Source organism: Ictalurus furcatus, chromosome 7, assembly GCF_023375685.1.
Source record: "Ictalurus furcatus strain D&B chromosome 7, Billie_1.0, whole genome shotgun sequence".
Lineage (NCBI taxonomy): Eukaryota > Metazoa > Chordata > Actinopteri > Siluriformes > Ictaluridae > Ictalurus > Ictalurus furcatus.
The window spans coordinates 31,387,527-31,412,140 of NC_071261.1; the positions used below are offsets into that span (position 1 = coordinate 31,387,527).

At 38.7% G+C, this 24,614-nt stretch overlaps 1 protein-coding gene across 1 annotated transcript; it reads right to left on the bottom strand.

Moving 5' to 3' along the window:
- Positions 1-55: 55 nt before the first annotated feature.
- Positions 56-11,492, bottom strand: LOC128610740 (macrophage mannose receptor 1-like). Its single transcript, XM_053630158.1, has 6 exons — positions 10,998-11,492; positions 10,731-10,883; positions 2,459-2,629; positions 1,759-1,948; positions 1,000-1,366; positions 56-922 (listed from the first exon to the last, which is right to left on the bottom strand). The coding sequence occupies exons 1-5, from the start codon at positions 11,490-11,492 to the stop codon at positions 1,002-1,004; spliced, it is 1,374 nt and encodes a 457-aa protein (XP_053486133.1). The 3' UTR covers positions 56-922; positions 1,000-1,001.
- Positions 11,493-24,614: the final 13,122 nt, after the last annotated feature.

A 24,614-nucleotide genomic window follows, 5' to 3' on the forward strand; every position in this document is an offset into this window, starting at 1 on the left:
ATTTATTTGAAAAAGCTTAGGAAAGCAATGTACAAACATCAATGTACAGCAATGTACAAATCAACAATGTTGGAGAAGATACATTGCGACTGTAACTGGTCAAGCTACAAGGTACTCATGATTTTAATGATCAATCACTACTGTGTTGATAAAGTAGCTAGCTACACTACAAGCTTCTAAGAAAAAGTAGCTAACTACACTGAAGGAGATTGTCAAAGTGAGGAAAATCACCTGGGATATTTTAGTTTTATTGCACGGCTCATTTATTGAACGAAATAAAATGTACCTGCTTTTTACAGGTAATGTCGGAATAGATTTAGCTTTTCTGTTTGTAAACCATTTTAAAAAGCAGTTAGTGTTACTTTACTGTAAAACATCATCAAATAGAAACAGATACAAAGAGGGCTCACTAAACGACTCTTGGTTCGGTTCATTTCTGGAAATATGTAACTAGCTAGATTTGTCACGCTACACGGGGACTTCGTGAAAGAATAGCTTGTTACAGGAAAAGCGACATTATTTGGAAATTAGCTCATCTACTGCCATTCTGTTAAAAATGTGCTTAAGCTGGTAGCATTGCTACATGTAGCTAACTAAATCTCAACACTGCAAATCAAAAATATTAATGATACGCTAAACAGCTAAACAATGTATTACTGAATAAAACACATCCCATGTGAACAAAAGGAAAGTCTCACATATTCTAGTTTTTAAACAGAAGCTAACAGTAAAGCTACTAAGAGCTATTTTGAAAGTAAAAGTTTGACCAACACCATAAAGAAACTCAACATTATTGTGAAATTCCTAAATAAATCGTTGTACTTGCATGTCCAAAAAATTAAGTGAAATGATGCTGAGAAAGAAATGTCTGGTCCTGAACTACGAGGATCCAGCTGAAGTTCATGCGTCCACTTCTAGTAGCCTATAAATAAGAAGAACATGAATCAGTTTTATTTCTCTATGAATAATTAAGTAGTGACAAGTGTATAGATCTCTGACCTTCACTGGAAGGTGATACAGATGAAGTAGAGTTCGTGAGTCTGTGGCAGGCTGACCCACTTCTTACTCTCGGACAGAACCGCTCCGGTTCTCTCGACATCACTACAATCTTCCACTCCGGTTCCGTTACCTGGAGCCCAGTCTTGGTAGCAGATCATCTCTCCCTTCACCCAGTACCAGAAGCCCAGAGCGCAGGTGTGACGCAGGCCAATCCACATATCACTGGAGACATTTTTAGTGACTACTTCCACCCAGTCCTGCATTTCCTGCGAGTCAACAGAAACCAGGTCCACATGATGCTGTCTGCAGTACCTCAGGGCTTCTCGCCAGGTCTTCTTCTCAGTGATCACGGTGAGAGGAGTTCGTCCTGCAGCGATAACAACATCAACAATAACAACAACAACAACAACAACAACAACAATAAGAAGAAGAAGAAGAGGAAGAAGAAGAAGAATAAGAATATAAATTGGATGGAGACTAAAGCATTTCTGTAAATTGCTCAGAATAACAGTCACTAAAATAGTTTGAAAGAAAAGATTTAATTAAATAATCATAAAAATGAGTATAAAATGTTTTTAACTGCTTTTGCAAAAATCTGTGCTAGCTGCCTGTCTGATCTCGAGACCAGTTTTGGATGCATAAAAAAAACCAGAAAGCTAATTTGCATCTCAGTTCCACCAGCTCCAACTACAAGCTGTTAAAGAGAATTAATTAAAGCTGTACATTAAATCTATTCAAATGTTCTGTTACGTTACTCACTTTTATAGCAGACAAAATGGACAGTGTTATTGCAACCTGCATCATTCCATTTATTATTTGCACTTGCTTCCCAAATTTCCACACAGTTATCAATCCCGTCGTTGTTTGGCTCTGTTTCATTCCAGTACCCGTATGAGACTTGAGAATTATCTGACCAGACCCAGGACCTACTGTTAAAAACAATCGAGGACTATGGGAAAAAGTAAATAAGTCATACCATTAGTCATAATTCAGATAATAAAACAGTTTTAAAGAAATAAAAACGTGGTTTTATTGAAATGGTTTAAAATGGATTAAGCAGCTAACAGTTATTCAGCTAATAATGTTTTAATTTATAGTCTGTAAACACATTTATTTATTTTTTATCACAAGAATCTCAATCTGAAACTTATGAAGTTCTTGAAAGGTAGAGTAATAATTCCTTGTTTAGTATAAGCACTAGTTACAGTTTTGAAATGTTAGGTAGAGTGGTTTAAGTTATAAAACCAATATAGAAACATGTTCCTCTGTTTTATTTGAATAGAATTTAGACACATTTGCTAAATGAAAACAGTATCTTACAGACACACATCTGCTATTGCTTTGTGAAGAACAGTGTTGGCTGATCTGTTAAAAGTGGTTAAAGTTATTTAAAGGGAAAAATGAAAACAAATATCCTCAGTGTTTAAATAATTCTAATTAAAATAATTAAAATGCGTACATTGCTATCAGTCTGCCTCAGTCCTATCCAGAAATGTTCTGTGCTCCCGTTAAGAGCTTCCTTCACAGCATTCATTTCTTCATCATTCGCAATGGTGGCCAGGTCAGTGTATTTTGCTCTGCAGTATTTCTGAGCATCGGTCCACGTCATTGGCGTGTTCACCACATAAAACTGACGAGATGCACACAAAGCGAAAGCCCACAGTCCTGCTGGGATAGAAATTGCTCATGAGCTGAGTATGTAATGAAACATCCGTTTTACAGATTTTAACAAAAGCTTAAACTGACCCGAGAAAAGCAGAATGAAGTTCACCGCTGAACCCATAACTGCGGAGAACAACAAGGAGGGGGGAAAAATCCAGACATTACATATTAGTACAATTCCTAGAACAAGATCTAACAGCACGTGCACTGTATGTGCAGTTTCAGATGTGTGTAATGGCAATAAGTGGATTTAAATTAAATAAGTTTATACTCAACAATTTCACAATAAAAGACGCACGCTTTTATCACTGCTCGTGATTAATGTTATGATTTGGTACAAATTATTCAAAAGCAGTAATTCAATGGATGAGTCCATGTTCCTATTCTAAAGCTCTGATAGCACAAGAGTTCAGTAAGTGACAGTGGATTTCTTCATCGTATATTATATTACTAATTCTGACACACTTGACCTTTTTGTCAAGTAAACACTTAGCTCAATAAATACAAGACAGAGTGCTACGAGAGACAGAACTTAAATACCCATGCTCATTAGACATGTGACGCAGATGCGTGTGATCTCGTGAGGTGTAGGGGCTGATGGGTAACGTAGTCCTGACAACAAACCTTGCTTAAAAGACTATCACATGTTTATGAGGATGCAAATGAGTCAGCTGCGGTCAACATTCATGTATCAGTCTTACTGAACAGGCTATTTTTTAACTATGACTATGACAGGGAAAAAATATTTAAGGTACATAAGGTAAATAAGTACAGTGCAGTTATTCACAGGAAGTATTATCTTATCCTAAAGCAAGCTGAAAGCAAGGTACAAGAAAAGAAAAGAAAAACATGGGTTTTCAAATAGAATGTACTGGAATGGTCATCTAAATACTTTTTCTTCTGAGTGCTCTCTGAGTGAGCTCTGTCAGTACACTAGAGTCATATTTCTAATTTTAAAAAAATCAGATTATTTGATTTATTATCAAATAATTTAAACAAATCGATAAAAAAATTGATAAACTAGTCCAGAGAGAAAAATATAAATTTATTGTTGCTACATTCAGGATAAAGTGGATCCTAATAACACTTTCTCAAAACAACAAAACAGAACAAAACAAAAAAGAAAAAAAAAGAAAGTAAACATTACATATAATAAGTTTTTTTTTGGTCAAGAACATTTTTTGAAGAATTGAAATACTAAACTGAAATTTTGAATTTGTAGAGTTAATAGAAGTTATTTCTTACCTGTTAGTGACTGGTGTGAAGGTGCTGTGTGTCTCTGTCTGGCATCTGCAGTGTGTCTCTGTGTCATGTCATGGCAAACTCATGACTCCATTTCCCAGAATGCACCACAAACTACAAACATGGCCAACAAGTACAACTCCCAAAACTCCACACAGACACATTACCTTCTCCTGAGGACTAATCAGAGACACCTGTTCCCAATTACACTCACAATCACACAATACATAAAAGAGACTCTCATACACATCATACCATACACATATCATACACAATTTCTTTGTGAAGTAATATGGTCACATGATCTTTTCCCTGTTGTGTACCAAGCATTAATCTCTGTGTTAGCCTAGTTTTTGTTTAATCCTTTGACATTGGGGGCAGTGGTGGCTTTACGGTTAAGGCGCTGGGTTACTGATCGGAGGGTCAGGGGTTCAAGTCCCAGCACTGCCACTGTTGGGCCCATGAGCAAGGCTCTTAACCTTCTCTGCTCCAGGGGTGCTGACCCTGCGCTCTGACCCCAGCTTCCTGATGTGCTGGGATATGTGAACAAAACAATTTCACTGTGCTCTACTATGTGTATATGTGACCAATAAAGATTATCATTAAATGAGTTGAATGGAATAGAATATTGATTTCTGCCTTACCTGCACAGTAAAATCCCTAGTGCTGAAATAACACCCAGAGTGTTTATTGGAGTCCAATGGACTCAATGAATATAAACACTGTGGGTGCGTGCTCTAGATGGTCTGGATGGTCCTCAACCCTTATTACATGACCAATTACTTTGCTGCACTATAGATGCAGAAGAATTTTTCAGAGGTCAAGAAGCCCTATACTGTCTACTGTATATCTTACAGTCTACATTTGACCTCTGAGCAGGCTTTAAAAAATATATATCCAAGATAGAAACAACTACAGTGCAGTAAGGCCCAGTTAGACACACACAAAAAGCATTATCTAACACTTTTCCCAATTATCATTCAAAGGAGAGAGCATTTTTTTTTTTTTTTACCAAAGCATTAACAACATTAAAGAAAAAACTTGAATGGTCATGTAAATTTACCCCCCCCCCATAAATTATGTAAATCATGTAAATTTTCATGTCAAGTATATTACCCCCCCCCCCACACACACACTGTTATAAAGTGATTTATAAAACTATGACTCTAAATGGCCCTATGACATTATAAAACTATGACTCTAAATGTTATATTATCAAGTAATTAACAGGTACATAGCATGTGTACCATTTCTCCAATCTGTCTAGTTCTTCCTAGGGTCCTGGTTATGAAACAAACAAACAAAAAAAACCCCAAACAAACATTATATTTAATAGCCTTTTTTCCCCAAGACTATTTATTTTTAAAAAAAATTCTAACTTGAAATTAAGAAGAGTGCAACAAGAGTTCTTAGTTATTATTATTATTATTATTATTATTATTATTATTGTTGTTGTTGTTGTTGTTATTATTATTATTATTATTATTATTATTATTGTTGTTGTTATTATTGTTATTGTTATTATTTTAAGTGGTTAGGGATTGTGAAGACCCTCTGGTGTGTGTGTCTCTGTCTGATATCTGCAGTCTGCTGTAAATTTCCATGTAAATTTGAACTTCACTTGAACAATTCCTGTTTCTGCTCTTCCCACTTTTTTATTATGCTGATTTCCATAAAGTTCCATGAAACACAATGCAAATTAACTATAATACACAGCTCTGAAATAGATTATGTATTATACAAATGGACTCAACATGTAACGTTATCTACTCCACCAGTCTGAATTATGTCAAACATACATTTTAATATGAAATCTAGCTTTTTGTGTCTCTGCACAGTATCTCTCATAAATGTATGATGTGCCTTTTAGTGTCTGTATATTACAGTTCTTTTCCTAGATTTTTCCTAGATGGCACTTATATAGCACTTTTTCAACCTTAGCGGGTCTACAAAGCACTTTACACTGGTTCTCATTCACCCATTCACACACTCACATTCACACACTCACACTCTCACACACTCACACTCACACACCAATGGTAGCAGAGCTGACATGTAAGGGGGTAGCTTGCCATTTGGGAGCAACTTGGGGCTCAATGTCTTGCCTAAGGAGTCATGTGGGCCGGGAATTGAACCACCAACCCTACGATTAGTGGACCACCCGCTCTACCACCTGAGCCACAGACACCCCAGTTCCTGCTTTTCAGTTTGTTTGTTTTTTCATCCTAAATGGCACACTAACAAGTCATTCAGTGAAGTGGCTTAGATGAGTAATGAGGAGATAAATCAGGTGAGTATCCAGGGAAAATACCAAAGGAAGCTTAGGGTTTGAACTAAACTCTACATGAGTATATTTTATGAGGAGTTGGACTTCAGGCCTTTATTTGAGCGACACCCATCTAAATCAGGGTGGCTTTTTTTTTTTTTTTTGATAGTTTTCTACAATATTTCTGAAATATTCTGCGTCTGCCAGGATCTTATATTTCCACAAACATAAGTTATGGCAAATGAAGTGAAAATGTACATACAGATATTATATCTTTGATGAACAGAACTATTTCGGTCGTAACGAGAACTCTACAGATATTACAATGACTCAGGTCAGACTGCTTTTTGTGTAGGTATGCTAGCTACACTATATGACCAAAAGTATGTTGACTCCCGGCAATCACACGTATATGTGGTTCTTCCCCAAACTGTTACCAAAAAGTTGGAAGCACACAAATATCTAGAATGTCTTTGCTTGGTGTAGGATTACAGTTTCTCTTCACTGGAACAAAGAGGCCCAAACGTGTTCCAGCATGCACCTGTGCACAAAGTGAGCTCCATGAAGACATGGTGTGTTAAGCTTGGAGTGGAAGAACTCAAGTGTCCTGTACAAAGCCCTGACATCAACCCCACTGAACACCATTAGGATGAACTGGACCCCAGACCTCCTCACCTAACATCAGTGCTGATCCTCACTAATGCTCTTGTGGCTGAATGCACAATATTATAACAGCAAAGGGGATTGAATCTGGAAAGGAATGTTCAAAAAAGCACATTTGTATGTGATAGTTTGGTGTCCACAAACTATCAGCTGTATAATATACGGTTTCAGAGTATGCTTGAAGGATCAACAAAGCAAGTGATCTTTATTTCTATGAGTTTCCACTGATATATTGTCAGAATGCCAAGGAAGTCGTCTTAATATAGAAGAAAATAGGATGAGAGAGGGGGGTTATGGAATAGATAATGGTCATATCAGGCGATGATAAAAATGTGTACTGTAAATCAGCAGCGTGTGTGGTGTACACTGCACACTGACCTTGATTTCAAGGCAAAGACCAAGAAAAATGTTTATCTCTAGTTTCACAAAAAAAAGTTGGGCTGAACATTGTGCTGAGACCTGGCAACCCTATGTGCCTGATATTTTCAGACCTAAATTTTAGCCTAGATGTTGTTGTCCTAGATACCTTTTTGAAATTGGTGATTAAAATCCCTAGACTGGATTACTTATTAAAGGGACTATATTGTGTAAATGTATTTTACCCTCTATTTTATTTTTTTGACAAAATAAATAAATAAAAGAGGCAAGTGAGATTTTTCTCTTGCAGTTTATTCATCTCATTATTGTCAAAGAAACATTGAATATAACTATAAACAGATAAAACGTATGATTTGTCACTGAGTGTTGACATAGAACTGATTTGTTCTGCTGAAAATGTTAAGACCCGGGGGTTAATGGACTACTGAGGTTGATGTGACATCTTAGTTGCATCAATGTTTGTTCAACAGTATACTGTCTATTCTAAGGACAAAAAGTTCCTCAATGGTTCTTAGGATGTTTTATGGTTCTAGTTTCTAAAAGGGTTCTTCTTGGAGTCTTTGTATGTATATACGGTAAGCCCACTATGGTGTTTTAACTAGAAATTGTGAGGATCTACCAGTAGAAAAGGCTTTAAGTTTAACCCCTTGTCTAAGAGTGTAGGTATAGTAAATAAGTAAGTATATAAATCACACTTAAATAATTATCTATTTTTTACCATACTGTCATTTGGTTGTATTGTGTTTCTGTTGCAGTAAAAGAAATCCAGATTATTCCACCTCCTGAACCCGAAAGCAGAGAAGAGCTCTTACAGTGTAAGTTTCTTTCTTCAGCACACCACAAACACACAAGTACAACAAGTACACAGACTGTCGGGACCACATTTGTATTTATTAAATTAGATTCCTGACAGCATGGCGAATAATTAACCTCCATCTGTCTGAGCAAAACACAGTGGTGACCAGAGGTAAAAGAGCTCAGTCGTATCCAGATCATGCAGAGAGATGTGATTATTATCTCTAAGTGTTGTGTAGAGTCTGTGTGTGTGTGTGTGTGTGTGTGTGTGTGTGTGTGTGTGTGTGTGTGTGGGTGCGTGGGTGCTGTTACTGGGACACTGTGTGGAGTGGACGTCATGTGGTTTCTATAGCAGTGTCATATAAAGAAATCAGAAAGAAATGAAAAGTTAATCATTGTTTGGAGGAAATGTTCAGTCCTGGAGATTGTTTTACTTATTCAGCTGCTTTAACCCGGGGATGTGGTGTATAGGCCGGATCAACTATTAAACTGTCTTTTTTAGATACATTTATTAAATGAATTGTCTATACATTTTAAAGGGAGAAGTGCTGTAAAAACAAACAAACAAAAAAACAGACAGTTAAAACTGTAGCCAGGTGCACTTGTCATATGGCATCGTCAGATCTGCTCTTATATACTATATAATTAGTTACAATAAGATACGCTTGCTGGCTATTAGCTAGAAACACACACATATATAAAATATATAATATAGAGTACGGCTTTATGTTAAAATGTTTGACTACAGTGCATGGGAAATCATTAAAGTGTTCTGATAGTACTGATAAGAATTATAACTTTGTACCTACACTCTATCTTTCTAGCTCACCTACTATCCTGATAATCAGTCATACATGCTAATATTGAAGGCTGCTTTCACACATGGGTGGCGCAAGTTGTTATTTTCTAGTTATATTGCAATGTCAGAATATAGTAAATCTTTTCATATGCGCTCAGTAATAAGATTCGTTTTTTCCCTGGCACATTGTCTTCCGTGATGTTTTTATTCACTTGCCTGTGAATTTGTGACCTGGTTGATTTGAAGGTTAAAAAAAAAAAAAAAAAAGTGCATGATGTCACTTTCCATTTTTCAAAATAAAAAATTTAAAAAAAACATTAAAAACCTTAACTTTTTGACCATTCTTGACCAAAAAAGCACTTGATGTTGAGGAAAAATGTCAAGTGTGAAAGCATTTGGCACGAAAGGAGGCACGGACAGAAGCAAGTGCAGGTTAGGTAGTTTAATCCCAAAACAACAAGTCCAAGGGTAATTCAAAAATCCACAACGTTAAACAGGCAAGAGTCATACGATCAGGCAAACAGGTCAAAACAGGCAAGGCAGAGAATCGAGGTCAATGGAGTAAACAAAGTCAAAACCAGAATATTAACACTTGTCACAACAGAGATAATAGCAACTGAGCGTATACCTCGCAAAGACATTGTGTTCTAACAGTCTTTATATACTGTGGAATGAGTGTGTGTGAGATTAGTAACAGATGTTTGTGATTAGAACTCCGGAAAATGTGAACGTGTGTGTGTGTGTGTGTGTGTGGGAAGTGTAGTCCTCTTCAGCCATGTTTGTATTTGGTGGTTCATCCTGGGAAATGGAGTCGCTGGTTTGCTGTGATATGACAGAGTCCCCCCCATCCCCGAAGGGCTCACTCTGGGAGTTGAATTCTTTCTGGGTCTGCCCCAGGGTTGTGGTCCTGGCCTTTCTAGCTGTAGGGCATGAAAATCTCTGCATAGACTTGGGTCTAGAATCCTGAGATGGAACCCAGCACTGTTCCTCTGGCCCATAACCCTCCCATTCGACGAGGTACTCTAACATGCCCCTCCTGTGGCTGGAGTTAAGAATGTTCTTTGCCAGGTAGGTCGGATGGCCGTCGATATCCAATGGAGCAGGTGGGGAGTCTCGAGGTACTGCTGTGGTTAATGGGCCGGGGACGACTGGTTTGAGGTACGATACATGGAATGACGGGGCTATGCGGCTGTGTCTGGGTAGGTCCAGCTTGTACGTGACCTCATTGATCTGTTTGATGACCTTGAAGGGTCCTATCTATCTTCGGCTGAGTTTTATGCATGGGTATGGTTGTTTGAGATACTTGGTGGAGAGCCATTCTCTGTCACCTGATTGGTACTGGGGGGTGTTCACTGTGATGACGATCAGCCTTTTGCTTGTAGGTGAATGTAGCTTGCACTAGACGTTGGTGTGTGCTCTCCCAAACTTGTTCACTTCTTTGGAACCACTGGTCGACGGTGGGGTTGGCATTCCATGGAAATAGAGATGGCTGGTAGCCTAAGACACACTGGAATGGGGTGAGATGTGTTGCGGAGTGATGTAGGGAGTTCTGAGCATACTCAACCCAGAGGAGAAATCTGGACCAGTCCTCTGGGTTTGATGCACAGAATGTCTGGAGAAACCTTCCTATCTCCTGATTGACTCGTTCCACTTGACCATTAGCTTGTGGGTGGTACCCTGAGGTTAGATTTACAATGATACCCATCTTTTCCATGAAACTGGACCAGATTCTGGATGTGAATTGCGGGCCCCAATCACTGACGATCTTGATCTTGAGATCTATGCAAGGGTTTGATGTCTCTTAGGATATCATTAATGAAACATTGGAACACTGAGGGGGCACTAGAAAGCCCATATGGCATCACCAGGTACTCATAGTGGCCCAAGGTGGTACTGAAGGATGTTTTTCCACTCCTGGATACAGACCAGGTTGTAAGCACTGTGAAGGCCCAGCTTTGTGAAGATGGTTGCTGATCTTAGTTGTTCAAGGGCTGCAGGCAGAAGTGGCAAAGGATAGTGGTACTTGACAGAGCATTGGTTGAGGCTCCAGTAATGAATGCATGGCCTGAGGCTGAATCCCTGAAATCATCAGAAGAAGTGGATATAGAGAGTCTGATGTACCCTTGTTGGAGTGCCTCCTGAATATATTTCTCCATGGCTTGCTGTTCTGTCTGTGGGAGTGGATACACCCACACGAGGTGGGCTGGATCCGGGCAGCAGCTCAATCGCACAGTCATATGGGAGGTGTGGTGGTAGTCTGCTTGCTTTCTCCTTGCTGAATACCTCATAGAGTTCATGATGCTCAGGTAGAACATGAACTGGAGTGAGGTTGTTGGGACTTTCCACTATTGTGGTTGCTAGTGGGATAACTGGAGCTTGAAGACAGTGTCCATGGCAGTAAGGAGACCAGTGAGGGATTTTTTTGTCGGTCCATGAAATAGGAGGATTGTATAGCTCCAACCATTGGAGACCTAGGATGACAGGATTTCTGGCAGAAATGGTGATGTAGAGAATGATGGTGTCCTTATGGAGTGCGCTGATCTGGAGGAAGAGGGGTTCTGTACAGTGCGAGATGATCTCTCCTCTGATTGGAGCTCCATCAATAGCTTGAAGCTTATGTGGCTGTAGTAAGGGATGAATGGGGATGTGGAACTGGTTCACCGTGTCTTGAACGATGAAGTTCCCCATGGCTCCTGAGACGATCAGTGCTGGAGAACAGAAGATGTTTAAGTCCCTTGTGAAACACCGTCTTTAGAGCTGGTTCATTCCACTCGCTCCTTGCAGCGATAGTCAGGAACTCGAGGGCATATTCTGCAATACGTCATGAGCCTTGATAAATAGTCAGGAGCTCCTCTCCAGTTTCCTTGCCGTCGGGAGTGTGATCAAAGATGCGCCTGAATAGTCCCGTAAACTGTTCATAAGAGGAGGTGGGCTCACCACCTTGCTCCCACACCGCCTTTGCCCAGGTGAGAGCGTTACCGGTTAAGAGCTCTATAAAGTAGGTGACCTAATATGTCTCTGGCATGCCATGATAGCTGGCGAAGGACAAGGAGCATTGCAGGAGTAAACCCTTGCATCGCGCAGGATCCCTGGCATGCTATTCTGGTGCTGGTATCGGAGGAAACAGGGTATGCGTTGGCATGACGACCCAGCGTGATTTGGGAACGACAAGTGACCTGCTCGGTCAGATAGGCGAGCTGTTGGTGGTGATCGCCTATGAACAGTCAGTGGGCGTCGACGGCTTGTCGCCACTCCAGTGTACTTGTTGCTTCCATATACGATGGAACAAGTCCAAAGGGTAATTCAAAAATCCACAATGTTAAACAGGCAAGGGTCATATGATCAGGCAAACAGGTCAAAGCAGGCAAGGCAGAGAATCGAGGTCAATGAACAAAGTCAAAACCAGAATATCAACGCTTAGAAAGGCTTGGTAACAACACAAACAATAGCAACTGAGCATATACTTCGCAAAGACATTGTGTTCTAACAGTCTCTATATACTGTGGTGTGAGATTAGTAACAGGTGTGTGTGATTAGAACTCCAGAGAAGGTGTGAAGGGGTGTGGGTGTGTGTGTGTGTAGTCCTTTTTGGCCATGTTTGTAGTTGGTGGCGCATCCTGGGAAATGGAGTCACTGGTTTGCTGTTATATGACAGCATTCTAAAGCTGTCTCATAATGAGTTTTCTAAAAATGAAAACTAATAACCGCTTTCAGTAGTGATCAAATATCACTTGATTATATTTTAAAGCCTGTAACTTAACGAGAAATGGTAAGCGGTCATATCCCACAAGAGTATTTGCTAGGAAAAGCACTGTAAATATGCCTCCCAACCTTGCAACCAGCTAGCTAACATTGTTGAACATCACCATGCTTACATGTGAACAATTCATATAACTAGATAAGTGATATGTGAAAGAACACTGGCAATGTTTACTGCATCGAGACATTGGTGATGTTCACTGCTGCTGTTGCCAAAGCAAACAAATGGTATGGTGGAAAATCTGGGTTCCCAAAATGTCATTGTGTACATTGCGTTGGATCAAACCGTCATGATCGTCACTTGTGCTGTCATGGGAAAATAATCAATGTCAGGGTTGTAAGATAAGAGCAAAGTTGCTGTTACCATTCCAAAGTTTATTATTTATATTATTATATACAGTGCCCACAAGGCCCACAAACTGTCAGAATGTCCTCTAGATGGCAGCATTGTCCAATTCAGTGACTGGCAGACCAGAATTAAATGACTTGCTTAAAAGTTGATGATTTTGGTATAGTGTTCAGGAATACGTATAAATCCGAACGATATATTAAGGATTTAGCAGTCAGTTTTAACTTTTTAAAAATCAAAACATTTCTTGGTTGATTACTTAATGGCTTTGTAGAGTTGCAAAAATCTTTTATATATTTTATTTAGCACAGTCCATGTAACACCTCAATGTATTTTTAAATATGAATCAACACCTCAATGTATTTTTAAACATATTGTGTTCATTAATTTTTATTAACAGCAGCTCTGGCAGTAGTGCAGCTGCAAATCACAGGCCATAGATATGGTGAGGTTTTTATTATATGGTGACGTTTATTAAACTTTTAGCGCTTATTATGCCTTTATGACCAGGGTCTTAACGATTTCTCTGTAAAATAACAAGCTGCCTTATACATATTGTCTTATACAAGAGAGAATAAAAACAGAGAGGCTGGTGAGAGAATGACTGTTTATAGCTGCTATAACATTAACATTCCGCAACATTAAATGTAGTTATTATTGGATAAAAAGTACAACGAGGCATTTTTAAATGAATAAAAATTGTTCTCACTGGCAACACTTGGGGACGTGCTGTTACTTGCTTCATGCCACCCTGTCGCTGATTATTATCCTAGAACAATATGACCCCAAGTCTTATATTCCATGCCTATATGATAACCTGATGAAGAAACTGATGAGAACCTTTTTATAAAAATATCACTTTAAGATTATCCACACTGTTATTTTCTTAGACTGTAATCATATTTCTCATGTATTGATAAACTTTCGCAGTCAGATCGCATTGTTAATGAATCCAGCACAAGCAGCTTACTGCAGCTTTCTGATTTTTCTTGTTTGTGTGATGGATTTATTAACAAAAAAACAAAAAAACAACAACAACAACAACAAAAACAATTATAATATTGCAGCATATGCAAATGTGAAGTATGAGACTTTCTACAGGTTTTAGATGTCATTATCATGGCTAATTTATTCGCAGGAGTTTAACTTTCCTTTGCTCTTCCGAGCAAAGACATATATAATATGGGTTTAACCCAGAACATCTCAATTAAAAATATATATATAATAATCATCCATCATTACATGAATGCAAGATGGTGTAGATGGATTTCAGCACTAGTTCTGGCCTGCAGCACTTTCTGAAGCCATGAACCACCCATGGTAAATATATTGCATAGTGTTAAGTAATGTATCACAATATATTTTTCTACCATAAAGGCAGGAGTAGAGGTTCCAAGTGTTGTCTGATGTTCCTTGACACAGTGAGGAGAGTTTCTTGGAAAAATGTAATATTCCACAGAGTAGTTGGATGTCCACAAGCCTCGTCTGCTTTGGTGATAAAATTTTCCTCCTGCATGTGAAAACACTTCAACCACCTTTTCAACTTTTTACCCATTTCACGTGGTGCATGTGACCTCATCTCGAATTCCACCTTGCTGCTGAATTAATAGTTGATCTCAGTAGGCCCATAAGTACTGCTAAGTCCTTCCCACCCTGAATATATACATACATATCCCTTCATGTTAAGGCATTATTTAATCCCTCCCTGATGAAACCACCGTTTCCTCACGCAAGGGCTGAATAAAAAGCCAACATCCGCACCTAGCATGTGACTGGAGGGTCAGTTTGGGGCTTTCTGCGTGAAAGGGATGCTGTGCGGCTTACTATAAACCATGTCGGTTCCTTAGCACATTTACAGTCATGTTTGTGAGACCCGGGGGGTTGTTATGAACTAAAGGTGTGTCATGAAGGTTGTTAAGGTATCGTGAAAGGCTCGTAAATATATCGCACAAGTCTTGCTTTTTATGCATTCTGGTTCTGACTCACGAGGAAATCGTAACATAAATAAAAACATGACGTGGGCCAAATGACACGAGTATGAAGTCACCTTTTCGATCGATGCTCGTGCACAGGAAATGTAGATTTATTAGTAATAAACATAGATTTATGAAGCCTAAGTTGTAATAGCATGCGATCATAGCGTATGAATTGTGTTTATTAGAGAAACAGAGTCAGTATGACAAATGCTCTTGAATATATAATGAATCATGTCTGAAAATTGAAAGCGCCATTTTAGTCAGGAGTGTCTAGAGAATAAAAACTGCTCTATGCATACTGTATGATTTTTTTTTTTAAAAGAGCATCAGAGAAAACTGGTATACAGGATTGGTGTGTAAGCCTCAGCTAGAGAAAGTGGTACAGGGGGACAGAGGGAATGCATAATGTGTAGCAAGGACTTGGACTTAGGCACATAAACCCTTCTTTTTTTTTTTTTTTTTTGCTCAACTTGAATGTTAGCTCATGCTTCATGTTTGTAGGCCATGTGCACGCATGGAAGTCTGCAATAAGAAATGCACCGATGTAGTTCAATCTTCACGTAACTGTTTATTCAGATGCAGGCTTTATTTATTTGAAGGGTAAATACATTGGGTCTTCATATCACAGTCATAAACATTACATACATATTAAGAAAAGCAGTACTGGGTTTATGTCAAAGCTTGTGAGATGACATGACTTGGACCACGGTGGTGGATTCCCCTCTTCCTGTCACGGTTCCCATGCACAATGAAATGTTCTGGTTTCTGTTCTGCTTTTTTGCGATTAAACTTTATTGAATAAATTCAAAACTCATTACAGACAATCATACATATTGACAATATATGGATACACATATTTGTATACAAAGTATAGATATAATGAACACATACTGTATACATACATATACACGTAGCTACACAATATTTACACACACCTTACGCACAACATGAAATTATCCAACATTTCTATACTTTGATGACATTTATATTTATATACATATATATTTATATATTTTAAGGGGGAAAAAAAGAAAAAAGAAAAGAAAATAATAAGAATTATCCCAAAGTTTTCATACTTAGATAACAACTTAGCAAAAATACCCTCAAAATACTCAATACAATACTCAAACTATATCAGCAGAAAAACATATCAAAATCAATCTCACAGCAAGATCAAAAGGTCGTGTCAAGGCTACAAATAAGCATGCAATTAACACCAAAAATGTCAAGACAAACCCATCATGAGCAAGAGAGGCAGCCTCGTGCAAGTCAAGCAAGAACAAACAAGCAGTGTACTATCAGGATCATCAGAATCCCCTTAACATAATAAACACACAAATAATTAAATCTGATTTACTGGTCAGTCTTAATTTTTAAGTACATATGTCACATTTCTTATCTAGTAATAAAAGTAATCAATCTTTAGTCCTTTTTTTTTTTTGCATTAATGTTGCTGGTAGGAGATGTTCTTTTACATCTTTTATGCTTTTATTTTGTTGTTGTTTTGTTTTGTTTTTTCTTCTGCCCCATCCAGTTATTACCCCCCCCCCCCCAAGCGCCTGCATCCTTGCATCCTGTCTCATTCAGCCAAATGTTACGTGTTTATACAATACACTGCTCTGTCTTTACATGAAACAGAAGATATGAGATGCCTCGGTTATTATTATGGGTCAGCTGTTTGAGGCTTTTGTAAAATCTCATATACATTCATCTTATCTTTAGAGAGGTGGATATACTCTCTCTAGGTTTTATAGGTGCGTGGAATTGAACGCTCTTCTATCTTCCTATATAGGCCTATACCTTCTAAAACCTTCTGTTTCGTGATGTGACATGAATGTGCTGTGAAATAACATCCAAGGACAAAAAACCTGCCACCTCATGAGTTTTTTTTTTTTAAATCGTTCATAAATTCTTCAGCATTCGTGTATAAAAGAATGTTATAAATCCCTCTCAGTTTGGAGGAAACAAACCGTCCATATACGTTAATGACGGCATCTGGAATATTCTCGGGGCACCTGGAAGAAATGGGCTGACGGATGTGAAATGCCTTAGAGAAGATTATTTGGAATTTTGTGGAACTGAGAGCAACAGCACCACCAAGTTTGACAAAAATACACAGAAGTGTATTAGACACGCCCCCTCAGACATATCCGTAACACATAAACATAATCAGGAGTGATTGAGAAGGAGCATATGAAATATAGTTGAGTGTGTAATGAACGTAAACAAGGTGGATTATTTGCTCTATCATCCGTTTTTTCCCTGAAAATGCATTTGGACGTGACACTAACATGCCCCACATCATAATTATTATAATGCTTCAATGAGAAATTTATATATATATATATATATATATATATATATATATATATATATATATATATATATATATATATTGCTGAATATTAATAGTTTTTATACGTTCTAATGTTATAATGTCATAAAAACACATGACAGCCCACATGATGAGTCAGATATGTCTGAGCAGGGAAACAGTTCCCTCAGGAGTGATACTGAGTACATCTGGTATAATGTTTCTCAGAGTGCATGTGCTGATCCAGCTCCTTTCTGCCTGACTAAATCACATTTAAATTCTGGAATTTACTAAACCTGTTTTTTTAGATCTGACCCGGTTACTCTGTTTTGTACACATGGAGCTCGTGGAGGTTGAAGGTCAAGTGGAAATGATTCAGTTTCCTGAATAAATAAGCTCGAGTGTTGTCATTAAACAAGACGTTCCTCTGCCTGCCCCAGAGAGCTGAGCTCATATTTACCACGCTCCTCAACCCGAGATCTACTTCTTAGATTACAGACTTCTTATTACACACTCCAGATTATTAAATCCCCTATCGTTTAGTGTTTCACTGCACTGATTTATCGGACTTAGTCCCTAAGTCTTTCACGCATTAAATCAAGAACAGCTGTGCACTGTTGTTATTGGGATATGAAAATCAAAAACGTGTAGTATTTTGCACAGTACACATGGTAGGAACAACTGAAACTCCTGCAAGACTGTCAACATGAACCGTCTACTTGATTTACGTACTTTTATATGTTATCTTAATATTTTATAACTCATGGAAATGAACAAATTTATCTTATTTTAGAGATTATATTCATTCAGTCATCTTCAGTAACTGCTGGTTATCCTGGTCAGGGTGGTGGTGGATCTGGAGCTTATCCAGGGAATACCACTCATACCTAGGGGCGATTTAGAGTCGCCAGATATGTTTTTGGAAAGTGGGAGGAAACCAGAGAACACAGAAGGAACCCACAGAGATACAGAGAGAACTCTGCCTGGACAGTAACTCAAGCATGAACCAGGGGCCTTGGAGATATCTTTGTATTTTGCATGTAATTTTATTTAGTACTTTTGGTGCAAAAGTACAAGATGAGCTCCATGGACTTGCTGGTTTAATATTCAAAAGATGATGGGTGAAATCTAGACTGCCCCTGAGAGGGGCTTGAACACTGACCATATATGAATATGGTTTGACAAGTGCCGATTAAATTTAGGGCTGGAGATCTAAGTGGCTTCAAGGCTGAATCTCCATTGCTGCAAATCTAGGAGTGAAGTGCAAGAGTAACTGAGAACAGGCGTCTTACATTCAGGTCACAAGGTTTACCTCGGAGCTTTAAAATGAACAGGCCATGATCATGTTTTAGCATTCTGGCAGTGAAGAGCTGGAAGTCTTCAGTCTTTACTTCTGCCACAGGTCATTACTAATGTTGCCAGACTGAGACATTCTTGGCCACAAGACAAGGTCAAAGCTGTGAGTGGGGAGTCTTTTACTCTAGAGGGGTGTTATGAATCATTCGTAGTGTTGGAGTTATAGTGGAGATGGAGTGGCTGCAATGGGCTTTTCCAGCAAGTCCACAGGGGAAGAACTAGAAATGCAAGGGCTTGGAGAAACAACCATTTGTTCTGTTATACGTGAAGGGCATTACCTAATGCCCTTCACGTATAACAGAACAAATGGTTGTTTCAGATTGTGGCGGTGGATCCGGACCCGATCCCGGGAACACTGGGCGCAACGTAAGACTACATTGTAAACGGGAAGCTGGTTTATCGGAGGATGCTTACGGTGGCTGAGAAGTGTAAAACAAATTAACGAATCCAAAAACAAAATAACAAGTCAGACACAATGAAAAAGGTACTTTAAGTACTATAGTTATAGTACCTGCCAGTACCAACATCCCCACAAGATTTCATAATGTTATTGGTTTATTCAATTCAATTCAGTTTTATTTGTAAAGTGCTTTTAACAATAAACTTTGTCCCAAAGCAACTTTACCAAAATATATAAATTCAGGATATAGATTTTAAATGTATGATTTTATCCCTAGTGAGCAAGCCAGAGGCGACTGTGGCAAGGAAAAACTCCCTGAGACCATATGAGGAAGAAACCTTGAGAGGAACCATAAGCCATTAAAATCACGTTTTGATGAGAAACATTATATTTTTATATAAACCATACATAATAATTTTCCCACAAGTCCCATTTACTACAGCCTGCTGTACTTCCTGTATATCTTGATTGACAGAAGTCTCACCCAATCACTGATATATATTCCATTTGTAAACTATACTTACCTTTTCCATTTTGTCTGATTTGTTATTTTGTATTCAGTTTTGTTATATTGTGTTAATTATAACGAGTCTTTATTGATCACATATACATTACAAAACAGTGAAATTCTTTTCTTCGCATACCCCAGCATGTTAGGAAGTTGGGGTCAGAGCGCAGGGTCAGCCGTGATACAGCGCCCCCTGGAGCAGAGATGGTTAAGGGCCTTGCTCAAGGGCCCAACAGTGGCAGCCTGGCAGTGCTGGGGTTTGAACCCCAGGGGTCAGGATCGAAACAGGGGTCGTGAAGTTGTGAGCTGGTAGGGGTTACCCTCTACATTATCGTACAGCTTATAATATATATCAGAATGTAAAATGAATAAAAATAGGAAGACTAAAATTAGATAATGTTTGTGAGCTCCATAGTTAGCTTTAAATATTTAAAAAAACAACAGATATAAAATGGCTCCCTACTGGTACCCTACTCCCTGCACATCGCATGCCTGTACAGTGCATTATAGGAACTCTGCATTAATTAGGATACGAGTTCTTAAACATTTTTTATTCAGGGACCCCTTCAAGTGTCCAAGAAAATTCCACAGTTTCTGTCTCATGATCGAAGCAGAGATGTATTATATATACAGTACTGTGCAAAAGTCTTTGCACATGCAAAGAGATGCTGTAGAGCAAAGATGGCTTATAAATAATGAAATTAAATGTCTCTACATTAAAAAAAAAAAAAACACAGTAGAGCAGTAAACAGTAGTATATGAAACAAAGTCAATATTTGGTGTGACAAAAGAATTACAATTAAAATAAAAATAGTAGTCTGTGGTACAATTAGTGCAGTTTTATAAGGAAATGAGCTGGAAGTTTTATTGAGCATCTCTTGGAGAACCAGACACGGTTCTTCTGGAGACTTTCGCACGTGCTTCTTATTTTTGCAGCAAAACCCAGCAGCCTTCATTGTGTGTTTTTTTTTTCTTTTCTGGAAAGTGTCTCTTACGTAATACGCCGCTTTCTTTAATGACATACAAGCATTTTTCTGTAACATTTAATTTTGTGCTAGAAAACTAATCTTTGGGAATCTAAAATGTTTTTTTTGTACTGATTCGATAGTGTACAGGTCATAAAATAAAAAAAAAATCTATAACAAAGTTTATACAAAAAAAAATAATAATAACAAGGTGCCTAAATCTTTTGTACAGTACTGTGCTTTGTTAAATTACTAAGGTGTCAGGCAAATGTGTACCATCGTGTTTATTTAATGGAGCAGTGTTTATGAACCGGTTACACTGTTTGACGAGAATTTCCTGTTGATTTCTTTTCAAATAACTGAAAATCGTTCCAAAGAATCGTTTACTGCTTGTAAATAAAATGGCATCCCATGTGTCCGGGAATAGGCTCGGGTTCGCAGACTTGGATAAAGCAGTTAGTGAAAATAAGTGACTAATGGCACTCTATAAAAGGGTGAAGAGTTAGTTCGATAATCTTTGACTGTATTTTATTATTATTATTATTATTATTATTATTGTTGTTGTTGTTGTTGTTGTTGTTGTTTTCAACTGACTGGGAACATGCCTTCTTCTAAATAGAAATCAGTTGTGATATGTACATGCTTGGCCATTTACAGATTACTGGAATTTATCAACATACACACGTCTATAAATAAAATCAGCATTACCGAAACATTTTAAACCCCGGTGCTGGTTTTGATTCTGGTCTGGACTACACAACTTTACTAAAACATTCATAAGAGAGGCCCATTGACTGCTTGAGTTGAAGCACGAGTTTTGTCAGCTTTGTTATTCTGCACTACACAGGAACCCCGAGAGCCGATTTCTGATCTGGTTTCTAAACACGTATAGACATATTTTGCCCGTTTCATCTCAAACCACATTTCCCCGACACATGGTTCGAATTGTCTCGAGCGTTGCTACACGACAGAAGGGTCGCCCCAAGATGAAGTTTGTTTTTGTGTCCAGTCAGCGATATTACACTGCTGGCCTGCATCCCGTGGGAGCTTCTCCGTAACATGTGGAGGTCGTTTGTCCGAATTCCTCACTGGAAGAAAAACAGAAGAAGGAAAACATAAAATGAGGAGTGTCAAGTATGGATTTACTGTTTCTCTGGGTGTGGGTCTGCGGAATGGTTTCTTTGCGCGTATCCAGTGTTATGAGAGAGTAGGAGATGTTTTTCTCTGCATTCCTGTTCGTTTATTTCTGCAGGAAGCCTGTAGATTTCAAGGTACAAACTCAAAATTCGCAAAATTTACAAAGATACTAAGCATAGAGATGTTGGTACGGGCAGTGGAAGAGATTAAGTTTGTCCCAAATGATCTTTTGAGTCTTTGCAACATAAAAAAAAGACTCTTTTCTTCTCTTGTCTCTTGTCTCTTTTCTTCTCGTGTCTCTTTTCTTCTCAGCCTTTATTCTTTGACGAGCCTTGAAGTCTGGAATGTTACGCTGAAATCATTTAGTGTGGTTAGCATGCGTAACGCTGCTCTGGTTAAATCCCAGACATGTTTGGTAAATATTCTTTCATGCTAATGTTTTGTCTGCTCGTTCCTCAGTAATGCAAATCAAGCTGTCGCATCTGCAAGAAATTTAACCCTAAGCAGGAGTCTTAAAGGGGAAAGGAGCCCGTGACCAGGGTGACCGAAATGCTACGTACAAAATGAAAAGAAAGAACCCCAAGCATTTCTCACAGGAAAGACTACAAAGTGATTCATAGATGCACAAGATAAACATTTTGTTAAATCTTTGAACTCTGAGAAAGTCTGTCTGAACTAAAGAAGCAGAGTGTGGAAGAATGCAGGGTTGAAGAGTGTTATTCTCAAGCCCCCATGTCCGGGGTGGTGGGGCGTATGAGAAAGTGAGATCTGAGTTTGCCACATGAAGGGCATTCCGTGGTCTGGGTCCAGTTAAAATACCACACGAGTAAAAAGCACTTCGAATCAGACTGTGATTTTTCCGGAGGAACCCACCGCCTTTCAGAATTCCTGTCTACTGCATCGAATTAAGAGTGGCCGAAATGGCCCTGAAAAAAACAACTGTTTTTCTCCGGTGTGTGTTTGAAGTGCATGATCGGAACAATTTGTAGGTCTGTGGCTCTGCTTCAAGGAAACTAGCAAGTATCGTTAAGGCCCTGTCCACACATACACTCACCATCCACTTTGTTAGGAACACCTATACACCTGCAGTTATCTAATCAGCCAATCATGTAGCAGCAGCACAATGCATAAAAGCATACAGGTACGGGTTAAGAGCTTCACATCAAACTCTGGGGGAATGGGGGAAAAAGCGATCTCAGTGACTTTGACCATGGCACAGTTGTTGACGCCAGATGGGCTGGTTTGAGTATTTCAAAATCTGCTGATCTCCTGGGAGTTTCACACACAACAGTTTATACACTTTATACAGAACCGTGCAAAACAACAACAACAACAACAACAACAAAAACAAAACATCCAGTTCTGTGGGAGGAAGCGCCTTGTTTATGAGCGAGATCAGAGGAAAACAGACAGACCGGTTTGAGCTGAGAGGAAGGCTGCAGTTACTCAACCACACTTTACAACCATTGTGAGAAGAAAAGCATCTTTAAATGTAGAACAGATGGGCCACAACAGCAGACTGGGTTACACTCCTGTCAGCCAAGGAACTGACAGGAACCTGAGGCTACAGTGGACACACTCATACAAACTGGACAGGTGAAGACTGGAAAAAGACCAGGTGACCTTCGTCAATCTTTGACTGTCTAGTTTTGTATACTCAATAAATTATACTTAAAGAAATACTCAAACCAGCCCGTCTGGTGTCAACAACTGTGCCATGATGTGCCACGACACAGCCTACAGAGAGGATGTGAGGTTTTTGAGACAATGGTGTCAGAGCAACAAGCTTTTTCTTAATGTCAGTAAAACTAAGGAGCTGGCTTTAGGAAACAGGATAAAGTAAACGCACCCATCTACATCAGAGGGGACAAAAGTAGAGAGTGTCAGCTTCAGATTCATAGGGGTCACCTTCACGTCTAGACTCATTTGGACTGAGCACACAGCATCCATCATCAAAAACGATCACCACCGCCAAGTCAAGATGTCCACTACAGTCCTCAATCATTTTTTTTTTTTAACAGAAGTGCAGTGGAGTCTGTCCTTACAGGGTGTATTGCATTGTATTCCATACCGTAAAGGAAAACCCTACTACAGGTTGTTAAAACAGCTCAGAAAATCTTCAGCACGCAATTACCAGCAGTTGAGGACATGTACACGGCGTGCTGCCTCAGAAAGGCTCTCATCATGAACGACCACAGGTCACCCTGCACACGCACTCTTCTCTTTTCTGCCCTCTGGCAAACGACTCAGGACTATTCGCACACGCACTACGCGATTCAGGAATAGTTTCTACCCCAATGCCATAACACCGTTCAACACTCATTAATGTGTGATAACAATAATGACACTAGACAATGACACTTTACAATTTATTGTACTGTCACTTTATGCCTTATTGTCAAGCAATAATGATATTTTTTTAAATTCTTGTACATTTTGGTCATTTCAGCACACATGTACACTTGTGTACACAGCAGTGACGGATCTACTGTATATCTATTGTATTGTATCCTGTCTTGTCTATTAGTCTGTGGCGCAGCGTTCGAGAAAGTTTTTCATTGTACACGGTACACGGTACTTGTACACGTGACAATAAACGACCCTGACTTTTTATTTTGTTATTTGCTATTTAGAAAAACAATTTAAAAACACTCAGATAAGTACACCAGCGTAGTAGGTGAAGATTGTTACATCAAATGCTTCAAAAAATAACATTAAGAGAATGAATACTGAGCGGTAGAGAAGGTGAAATGTGGGAAAAACGCCAACGTGGCCAAAGGTAAAGGCGAACATGAGGATTAATATGTGTGGACTGACTTATGGTTACACTTCAACGTAGTATTTATTCAGAATACAGTGTTTGCCTGGGTTTAATAAAAAAAGGTTCGGTCTGTACCACAATAGCAGTAAAGCTTATATCCTATCGATCACCTTTGCGTGAGTTTGCAATAATAAAAACCAAGTGAAATAACATTACAAGCAGGTTATCAAACAATAACTTAAGTAACAACCTGTTCAGCAGCTGCGAGTCCTAGCACATTCACCA

Bases quoted from the DNA above. Each gene is read 5' to 3' on its own strand.
- LOC128610740 (XM_053630158.1), bottom strand. From the start codon at position 11,492: ATGGGGAACTTCATCGTTCAAGACACGGTGAACCAGTTCCACATCCCC. The intron at 10,884-10,997 runs GTGGGTGTATCC...TGATGATTTCAG, and splicing joins CCGGATCCAGCCCACCTCGT to GGATTCAGCCTCAGGCCATG. The intron at 1,367-1,758 runs GTGAGTAACGTA...TTATCGCTGCAG, and splicing joins CCATTTTGTCTGCTATAAAA to GACGAACTCCTCTCACCGTG.